This window comes from Trichoderma camerunense (genome assembly GCF_050948025.1).
Source record: "Trichoderma camerunense strain CBS 138272 chromosome Unknown V8C40scaffold_5, whole genome shotgun sequence".
Taxonomy (NCBI): domain Eukaryota; kingdom Fungi; phylum Ascomycota; class Sordariomycetes; order Hypocreales; family Hypocreaceae; genus Trichoderma; species Trichoderma camerunense.
In genome coordinates, this window is record NW_028145365.1 from 15,294 (window position 1) to 25,565 (window position 10,272).

Below are 10,272 nucleotides of genomic sequence, written 5' to 3' on the forward strand. Positions count from 1 at the left end.
CATATATTAGTGAGGTTTGCCCTCGTAGCATTTTGTATCTTGGCCTTTCCACAGCCACCCTAAAACCAAACCATCTGGTCCGTAACCTGAGCCCTGATATAACGAGCGAACAATAGGAAAACAAGAAAAAACCGGGAAATCATTATAGTGCAAGTGTTGCAACCCCCATTTTCTTCTTCTTTGTCATTATGCAGACAGACATTCGTCCTAGCGCCAGCACCAGGGACAGGGACCGCCGACAAGAGTCATGTCAGCTTAGAATCCCTCCTTGGAGTATCTCTCGCGCTCCTTCTTCTCCTTCTTCCAGATAAAGACAAACTTGCCGATCCAGAATAACGATGACAGAATCATCAAAGTCGCAGTGACCCATGTAATGGTGTAGAACTTTGTGCCGTTGGTAGCCACCACGGTAACCGGCTTGCCTTCAGTGTTGATAGCATTGACGGCAACAGAACCAGCTGCCGTGGCGATGATGCTAGCAATGGTGATGAAGAAGGCGGCAAGCGATGCGAGGCCTGTATTCACCATGAGGAGGATTCTCTTGTCGCCCAGGATGATGGCCGGGATGCAGGCAAGCATGGCGAGGCCGCTGAAGCCCACGCCCAAGACGTACAGGACGAAGAGGGCCATCAGGGCGGCATTGAGGGCGTCGATTTTGAGCTGGATGGAGCCTGGCCAGTGAATCTTGGCGAGGCTGATGTGGAGGGGCCCGAGGGAGAGCTGGTGGTCCATGATCGATGTGAGGTTGAATCGGACTATGGCGATTTGAGTTAGTTGCGCTGCTGGGCATTCAAAGTGAGGACGATGAAGCAGTTGTCAAACTTACCTTGGGGAGCTGACGTAGTGCAGTTGGTGGTGTTGAGCTGGAAATGCGATGTCGTTGCGTTTGGCCCAAAGCCTCCCCAGCAAGCGTTCATGACGTGGAGCGAGTACCAGTCACTGATGCCAAGCTCATCGGCAATGTCGCCGATGATGTCGCCGGCGATGTCGTTGATCTTGCCCTTGGCAGCGTCTCCGAGGTCGTCGAGCCCATCTGTGAACTGGTCCCAGAGACTGTCACCGTCGTCGTCATCGTCGTTGCTTGACTTGTCGTCTGACGACAGTATGTTTTGACCAAGCATCGTGGTGTTTATCTGCATGGCTGTGTCAGCTTTGCGTAGTTGTCTTGACTAGATGATTATACTTACTCTGATGACGGCATATTCCTCCATGAAACCCTTTTTGCTTCCAGCAAAGAGTGTCAAATTTGTCAGGACAAAAGCGACGAAAGAGAATATTAGGGGGATGAGAACGGCGAATCTTAAAAGGACAGCCATGATTATTAATTTGTATGAAAGAATGAATCACCAGGATGCAAATTTTAGGGGTATGGAAAGGTGTAATAATGTGTAAGAGAGTGTATCACCAGGATGCAATCCTATAGGTAGGTATGGAAAAAGAAAAAGGAATGAGGCGTAAAAGAGAGAGTGTGTAAATTGGGAAGAAGGGGGCCGACGATGACTCTATATACATAATCGTCGGCTTGGCCATGATTGTGTGAATAAAGCCTGGCCTGACCTGGCTTGGTCTGTTTGATGAAGTGCACACCCACGTTCACATCCAGTTCACTATTTTTGCAGAATGGATTGGCCCAGAGCGTAAGTTACGCGTATCAGTGCCGGGATCAAAGAGGCAACCAAAAAGACAAACTCGATTCTGCCGCGGATTGTCGTAGCCGATGCCTGGGATTGGCTAGCCGCGCGACAATCAAGTGTCTTGAAAACAAGTTCGTAGGCTCAAATCCGCTGCAGCAGTTTCACGGGAGCGATTTGCCTCTGGGATGGCGCTTTGCATCATGACGATGGCGCTGGGGGTGAATGGTTGGCTGAGAGTGGGTGAATCGCGAACAGGGGTGTGTTCAACTGTTGGTGGATCGGCAGCAGGGGTCAAACAGCAAACGCAGTTGAACAGACACAATTGATGTGTAAATCACGGGATCATACTAATTCTATAACTGAATGAATATTGAATAGATCTATTGTATGTTTTATGAATATTAATTTCGAAAGATTCATTGATCAGTCTGAAAAATGCATTATACAATCATCAATTCACACGAAAGAACTACCACGAATGGCATTATTCTTCAATACTTCTAAAATTATCCAATAAGCGGCCTGGATATTGATGACTCAAAAAACCGGCTCTCGATGCGACAGCCGCGTTAGGTGGCCGTTACAGGGGCCACAGGGCGGATTTCAGCTTCTGAGGCGCTGGACCAATCGATGGCTGGGCGCTTGGGCGCCTACTTGAAACGGGCTGAGCATTACCAGCCCAAGATTTCGTGAGGACCGATGCATGTTTCGTGTTTTTATAGCACGAGCGGAATAATAATAAATCAAATATCCATATACATGTAGATATTTGAGTTTCTAATAGGTGCGTAGTGTAGTAGGTACTCATGCTTGTGCACGGAGTAGCATTCAGAGTATTGGAAGAAGGGCATTTCTCGGCTCCAATGCCCAATCAAATGAACTTATAGACGCGTAGAGAAAAAGAGAAAAGAAAAGAAATAAGATCTCACTTAGGCAAAAAAAAGCTTGATGTAAAAAAAAAAGACAAGGAGCCAAGCACAGGAGGGTATACCACGGGGCCATGTCAGCCATGTCTGCGAGCCAAATCTGCAAGACAATAACTGAAGCTGACTGCGAGAGAGTATTGAGCGATTCAATGTTGTTTCCCCAAGCTGGCCGCTTGTCGCTGGTTTAGCATGTCGCTGAACTCGTTCGGTTTGCTACAACAAAGCAACCTTTAGTCCAGAAGAGCATAATTGCGGGATTCCAATGCCCATCATCAGAGAGAGAAAGTATTTTCTTCTAGTATTCCTCACTATAGAGATATTCGTCTAGTATCTGGTATAATAGCTACATTCTTCTAGTATATAGTATTATCACTAAGGTGACTTTAAATTTGAGATGGGATGCTGGATAGTTGAATACCCCTTCCCTTTGGAATTACCCTGTAGCCGTGTAATTAACCTGTGCTTGTGTTCTGTGCGAATGCCGTTTGGTTCTGAATTCTACGCCATTGTGATCTATATTTCTATATAATAATAAATTATTCTTAACTTTGAATACCAATGGTATTTAAATAATTTTTCCCTTCCTGATAAAAGATATACCTAGGTACTGCAAAGTGGGAGGGCTCCCGATCTCAACATATCGCATGTTGACTGACCCATTTCCAATCGCGCGGTAAAGGGGCTCGTCACATTGCCTGGCCATAATATCTCTCGATATTCAGGCTCCAGCGGTCTTTATTAGAAGAGAATTTCATCGATATCATATTGCATATGCCTTGACGTGGCTGTAGTCGCTATTGGCTAAAAACTAGGCTGTGACAGCGTGATCATGTAGTGGGGAAGAGCTGGAGCCTCGTCTGAGAGCCGCCCGGTCCTTTCTCCTTCTTCTTTCTTTCTTTATATATGGTACCTAGAGATAAATGCCAAGATCAATCTCTAGGTTTTTTTAAACTAAAGTTAAACCGATTATAATCTGAAATTAGCCAACAAACTGTCGAATTATTAAGTAGGCTATCTAGTACCCAGGGAAGAGCACCTACATCTACCTATGCAAGGGGTAAGAAAGAAGAAAAAAAGAAATACCGTACGTACATGCACCTATGTTTGCCTATGCACATTAGTTCCCTCCCCGCTCGGTACAATTAGGCACCATTGATGCCTGATTTTTTTTTGATCTCGAGTCCAAAAAGAGTAGCTATATACCCGTATTCTGTCTATCTCGTGTCCATGGTAAATAGTATTCATACAGTCTTCTTGATAACCATTTCTAGATCGAATCATGACGAGGCCTCATGTTGTGGCAGTGCCGGATCATCTGCCTAGATTCAATTTTCCGCCAGATGAAAAGAAAGCAAAGATATTAGAGATTATTGAAAGAATCCGCCACTATGACGTCGAGCAAGAAATTGATGTCCCAGAGCTGGTATTATGTGGCCAGCAATCCTCTGGCAAATCATCCGTTTTGGAGGCTCTTACGGGGCTCGAATTTCCGAAAGGAGACGGCGGTCCTTGTACGAGGTTCCCAATTGAGTATGTCACACATGTATCAAACCACAGCTTGCGCAAATCTTTGTCTCTCTGCTGATACATTGCAACTTAGAATACGACTTTTCCCTGGGGCAGAAGACCATTATATAAGAAGTAAAGTCAGATTTCGCCCACCACCAACTGGCCTGCCATCCGAGACGAACGCTATGCAAGAAGGGGAAGAGTTGGTGGCTATAGCTTCCAACGACCCCAGCGACATAATAAAACGGGCAAAAGAGATTATGAAGATATCGGAAACGGATAAGTTCTCATACAGTGTGCTGAGCATAGAGTATCACTTTCCAGATCCAGCGTCTTCGACACACGCTCCACGGTTGACGCTCATAGACCTTCCAGGTCTGGTAGCAGTCGTGGACGGAGACACGCTGGAAGCATATACCAGAAAATACATTGAAAGGAAAACAGCACTCGTACTTGCTGTCGCTGATGGAGCAGCTGATCCAGAAAACCTGAGAATACTGAAATTGGTCAATGACTCGGCCTGTGCAAATAGGACTTTTGGAATCATCACCAAACCGGACATGATGTATCCAAAGTCCGACTTAGAAGCTACATGGGTGGACAAAGTTATGGATCCCAAGCCCAGACAATTTGGTCTAGGAAGTCATGTCGTGTGTAATCGCAGCCCTTCTGAGCTACAACCCGGCGCCTACCAACGCACTTTGGATGACAGAGATTCACGGGAAGCAAATTTTTTCGCGGCGGAGACACGGTTTCCCCCAAACGCAACTGAGAATGGCGAGAACCAGAAGCTTCCGAACGGATGGCACAGAGTATATACGATGAAACCATCTGATAGATGGGGCATTCAAAATCTTCGAAACAGATTGGTTGCTCTGCTGTCGGACATGGCGAGTGAGAGAGTATTGCCCATCTATCGTGGCGTTCAAGCAGCAATAAAAAAGAAACGTGATGAGCTTGCCATACTAAAGGGAAAAGAGCCGAAGCAGATGAAGGCACATCTCAAAGACGCCGTTAATCATCTTCGCAAATTAGCTGCACAAGCTTCTATTGGGAGCTATAAGGAGCAACCTTCCACCAAAAATTACAAAAGCAGACCATACTTCATCATTTCCCAGGATAGCTGTCGCTGGCTACGATCCAAGATTGACGAGAAAAGTCACGAATTTTCCAAAACAATGCGAACAGAAGGTCACAACTCCAACGAATATTCGTGGAAACCCGATGTGGATCTACCAACTGATCCCAAATCTGAGGATGTCAATCAGATGCTGACGCTGTTGCGAAGAACTCAAGCTGGCACTCTGCCATCTGAGTTCGGCCATGACATCTTGGATTTGGTGTTTAGCAGTTTCTCTGAGCCGTGGCATAAAGTGGCTTCTAATTACCTCGACCAGTGCTATGTTTGCTGTGAGAGCTTTGTTCGTGACTTGGTCCGCTTTGTTTTGGACAACCAAGCGTATGCTGAGAGGCTGTTGGCAAAGGAAATACTCGTCAGGCTAGAGGACCGAAAGGAGGCAGCACTAGCGACACTGGAGTTGCTTGAGAGTGATCGAAAAGATGCTCCCATGAGCGTACACCCAGACATGTGGATGGCGGCCAGGGACAACGCCATCAAGCTTGCCCAAAGTTACAAAACAGCGTTTCAGTCTGTAAAGCCCCAGCAAGCAACGCCCCAGCAGGGTAATCAGCAAGCGAAGCCAAATCCTCAGAACCAGATCCAACTCGAGGAACTCGCCATTGTGAATCAAACAACGGCTCTGAAACAGCTGCAGAATATTATGTTGGTGTACAAGGTATGGTATTCCTCGATTGACAGAGTAAGCTCTTCATTACTGCCTCATTCATCGTTTTTTTTCGCGCAGAAATCTAGAGAAACGTACATCGATAATATTGTCGTTCAAGTCGTACAGAGATGTTTGCTGCGTGGCTTTGACGACCTATTTAGGGATGACTGGATATTCGACGACGCATTATTCGAGGAAATCACCAGCGATCCCAATAAAGATGCCAATGTGGAAAGAGAGAGGACTCTAGAAGAGCACATCAGCATCTTATTATCGGCCAAAGCCGATCTAGAGAAGCTGCTGGGTAACTATAATAGAGACTGAGGGCTGACGGTGGTGTGTATTTGTATTTGTTATCTGCTAGTGGTCTATACGATAAGGCCGACGATGGCGTCAATCTCGTGAAGTGCCGTTGACATGGGTCAATTTGCGGAGACGCAGATTTCCTAATATGGCAATCTGCGCAAGGCCCCATCTTGGGCCTCCGCCTTTCATCAGCCTCTGTTATGCCGTCGTCGATGAGATCTAATGGATATTCACAGCTGTAATGACGGCTTCATGTTGGTAAGCATCCTCTGTCACCAGATAGATGATGCTGCAATAGAGTTTTTGCTTTAGTTCAGGATGCGTGCATGTGGGTGAGGTACATGCGATGCTATTGGTGTATACTCCATTTCTATTGTTCAATAGAATTAAATATGTTACCTGTCATTGTCTCTTCCGTCGTCTGATCCCTCACGCAGCATGCCATTATTTACTACACCACCACGGCCTCAAAATCATCTGACCACCAATAGCTGGGATTGCACCATCCATCTCATTGAAAGCATGACCTTGGGTAGCTCTGCAGCCTGATGTGTATTTGCCTCCAGGCTGGCACTCGCTGACCTCTTCACTAATGTCACCCGATCTTACTCTCGCCAGGTGTCTGCGGTTGGGGGTACTTTTGCTTGTACCAGTCGTGCAGCAGCTCCGCCGCGTCGTCTCCCAACTTGGTTGCTGTCAGCCACCTATTATTTGCTCCCGGCAGGTTTGTGAATTTTATCAGGTATTCTATCTCGTGCCCATTCTGTCGCTCGCGGACGATGCAGTCCATCTTGGCGTCTTGGAGTTGTACTGGTGCCAGTTGTTGGTCTTGGGGAATAGGCTTTGGGGAGATGAAGCTGCTCTGAGGATTGAAGCCGGGTATTACTGGTAGTGGCACTGGTGTGTTGGTCTTTGGTGTGGGTATGTTGGTCTTGGGACGCTTTGCTGGCGGCCGTGCCTTGTTATTATTGGTCTTGGGACGCTTTGCTGGCGGCCGTGCCTTGTTATCATTGGTATTTTCAAGCCCTCTTTTTCGCTTCGATTCGGTAGTGGACGAGTCAACACTGACGAGAAGAGGAGGCATCTGTGGAGTCTCGGACTTGTTGTTTTCGACATACGAACTAAGTATAACATTGAATTCGATTCGAATAGCACCACATGTATTCTTATGCCAAAAGATCGAGATTGCGGGATGAGGCTCGTTTCTGGCATTGAGGAGATCTGCATCAGTATATCGAAGGCCAGAGGGGTGCTTCTTAGTGTGCCAAAGAACATAGCTGTTCAGAAATTTGGTCTGCTCTGGTGCACTAAGAGTCTGAAAGCCTGCCGTTGATACTTGTAATTCCTGGAACTCGTGGTGGGCTTTTTGTAACTTTCTTTCGTAGCATCTTCGTTGCCGCTTGCTCAAGCCCTCCCACTGCATTGGCCAGTGATAGAAAGTTGCGTAACGGAGGTAAACGCCTTTAAGATTGTCACCTCGGAAAAAAGTTGCGGGTTGCGATAGCAATTCTTTCACCTCAAAGCTCTCTAAAAGCCTGTGTAATTTCGTTAAGCGAGTAGAGAGACGGACCTCTTGCATCGCCTCTACTGCCTTTTTGAGATTTGGTTCGCCTAGCTCTCTCTGCATTTCTCTTGCTGTTGTGACACCAGGCACTCTTAGCATTAATTCAGTGAAGTAAGCTGCGTCCTGGATCTGGATATTTGATAAAGCCGCGACAGTATTCTATACGAGGTCGGCGTAAAGTGCTTCTTTTAGATCGGCGCCATAGGTAAATCTGCTGCCGTGTTGAACGTAGAAGACGAGCTGCTTGATAGCATCGTTCTGATAAACAACATAAAAAAAGGGTTGTCTTGTAAACACCTGAATACCTGTGTTAATGAGGACCTTGGTGAGGTGGATAGTTTGATCTCCACGTAGACACTTGTCGAATTCATCGAAGCAAGTCCTTCCGACAAGTACAACAATCGACGATGCTTTCATCAAGGCGTAGTTGAATGCCACGCTCAATTTCGAGATGTTTTCCCAATTGTCAAATTGAAACCATTTAGGATTCTTCGCGTGTCCCCTTAAAGGGAACATATCCGACGCCAAGATGGAGGGCGGAGATGCAAGCTTCCGAAACTGGTGATATAAACTCCGGTTACTTGGATCCATGACATGACCAAATCTCAAATTCGAATGCTTCGTTGCAAAAGTAGGATAGTGCCTGAGATATATTAGTATACCTGTATGAGGTAATTCCATCAGATGAACTGACCATTGGGTATGTAACACTGCGCCAAAGGGCCCAGAGGGCTTAACCAAGTAACTTGTGTCTAAGTTGCTGTTATATGCGAGAAGTCGGTTGAGATATTCATCCCATAGCGTGTCTATAACATCGCAATGCGAATGCCAGCTCTTTCGGGCCATGTCTTTGGCAAAAGCGGTGATGTCGATTGCAGACTGAGGAAACTCTTGCGCTTTTATCCTATAATGTAATGAGGATATAGTAATGAACTGAGCGTTCAGGACATACTGCTCTTGAAACTGTCGAATCTTCGCCTCCGTGTCTGGTTTTGCATCCGTTTTTGCAAGAAGTACATCCAGCCAATTCTGATCAGTCCTTGTAAAAAGATCAGGAGGCAACCCCATCTCGCCCATATACTTGAGCAAAAATTCCTGTTTTGCGGTATTCATAGTGCTGGACATTGAATGGCTCGGTGTCGCGCGATCTGGTTATCGCCCATAGAAGCGTTCAATTTGACGGCTAGGCTCGACAGAAGATGTCGAATATGCACATCTGTATTCGAAATTGTACGAGGACATTTTGTGCGGTCGCTTATCGGATGTCGCAGCTTGGGAAGGAGGTTGTCACCTCCTTCCCTCCGGAGTGGAATGAGTACATTACGAAGAGCAGAGGTATCGCTTCTGTCAGTTCATGGAGACGCTGACACACGATACCTCTGATCCCCTCAATGCATTTTGACATGAATAACAAATGACAGACAAAATGATTTCCATTTCGCCATAGCTTCAGGGAAAATTCGAAGAAAACCTTGGGTAAAAAAAAAGTAACGAACCGATGCTGTAGTCAGTTAGGCACCGGGGTGAGCATACGCTCAACGACCCTCGTCTCTAGGACGAGCAGCTGTTTTTATTAACGGAGATCGCAGGCTGGAAAGCGAGCGATACGCGTGGAACACGCGCCTGACTTTGTGTAAGGTAATCTTGGAGTTTCTCTGGTTGCGGGCGTTGAAGGGATGGTTAATCGGAGCTGTGCTGCTGATTTTTGTGATGAATGTTGAGTAGCGCTTGAGTAATTGCTACTGTACAAGAGATTAAGCAAAACATTATAAGTAAAAAAGCAAGCAAAGAGAGAAATATTTTAAAGTACTAAGCTCAAATAGAAAAAAAGCAAGTTATGCGACTGAAATCTGGATTGTCAGAATGATTAAGAGAGAACAATTGAGCAGGATAGCGAAGAGAACTAATACTACCTGTGCTAGGTGAAGTGGAGTCACGTGATAAAATTTCAGGTGAAGTGGAGTCACGTGATAAAATTTCAGGTTGGTAAATCTGTCACAAGATCCAGCTGTTGGCTCTCCTGGTGTCTCCCTTTCCAGGCATCAAGTAAGGCGGATGATTTTATATTGGCTGTAGGATTTCTTGATATCAAGGTTTCAATGGTTGTGGCTGAAAAAGCATATCAAGTTATGCTAAATGACGGTATTTATACGGCCCCCCAGATTGGCTCTCCGGTACCTAGCGACTTCAGTCCACTAGAAACAGAGAGATCTCATGCCTAATACCTTGTTCTCCAGTTTGTTACTATTACTACCTTCTTTACTTAGGATGCTGAGTAGCTTCCTTGTGGGAGACCGGATAGCACAGCTGTACGTTAGCCAGGGCAGATCTATGGAAACTCCCGGATAGCTACAATAAAGACTGAGGGCAGAGAATGGTTTTATTAGCGTAATAAAGTAGCCATAGGCTTAGTTTGCTGAGATATCGGAGGCTTTTTTCCTATTCCAAGGTGAAATCACAAAACATCGACTTGGCATTACACAGATCCAGTAAATCCCAGTACTGGGCCGTTATCTTAGGCCATACATTCCCTAAGTAGGTACTAA

At 46.0% G+C, this 10,272-nt stretch overlaps 4 protein-coding genes across 4 annotated transcripts; 1 reads left to right on the plus strand and 3 right to left on the minus strand.

The window, feature by feature from the left end:
* Window positions 1-185: 185 nt before the first annotated feature.
* V8C40DRAFT_167506 (actin cortical patch SUR7/pH-response regulator pali) lies at window positions 186-1,467 on the minus strand. Its single transcript, XM_083211553.1, has 3 exons — window positions 1,188-1,467; window positions 827-1,133; window positions 186-755 (listed from the first exon to the last, which is right to left on the minus strand). Exons 1-3 carry the CDS (start codon window positions 1,314-1,316, stop codon window positions 256-258), a joined length of 936 nt encoding a protein of 311 aa, XP_083075255.1. The 5' UTR covers window positions 1,317-1,467; the 3' UTR covers window positions 186-255.
* A 2,305-nt stretch (window positions 1,468-3,772) lies between these two features.
* Window positions 3,773-6,180, plus strand: V8C40DRAFT_285806 (dynamin family protein; the record flags this gene model as incomplete). Its single annotated transcript, XM_083222454.1, has 3 exons — window positions 3,773-4,090; window positions 4,161-5,865; window positions 5,935-6,180. The coding sequence occupies exons 1-3, from the start codon at window positions 3,840-3,842 to the stop codon at window positions 6,178-6,180; spliced, it is 2,202 nt and encodes a 733-aa protein (XP_083075256.1). The 5' UTR covers window positions 3,773-3,839.
* A 577-nt stretch (window positions 6,181-6,757) lies between these two features.
* V8C40DRAFT_263540 (uncharacterized protein) lies at window positions 6,758-7,789 on the minus strand (the record flags this gene model as incomplete). Its single annotated transcript, XM_083219477.1, has 1 exon — window positions 6,758-7,789. The coding sequence occupies one exon, from the start codon at window positions 7,787-7,789 to the stop codon at window positions 6,758-6,760; it is 1,032 nt and encodes a 343-aa protein (XP_083075257.1).
* Window positions 7,790-7,885: 96 nt separating this feature from the next.
* V8C40DRAFT_273631 (uncharacterized protein) lies at window positions 7,886-8,851 on the minus strand (the record flags this gene model as incomplete). Its single annotated transcript, XM_083220513.1, has 2 exons — window positions 7,886-8,369; window positions 8,421-8,851. 2 exons carry the CDS (start codon window positions 8,849-8,851, stop codon window positions 7,886-7,888), a joined length of 915 nt encoding a protein of 304 aa, XP_083075258.1.
* Window positions 8,852-10,272: the final 1,421 nt, after the last annotated feature.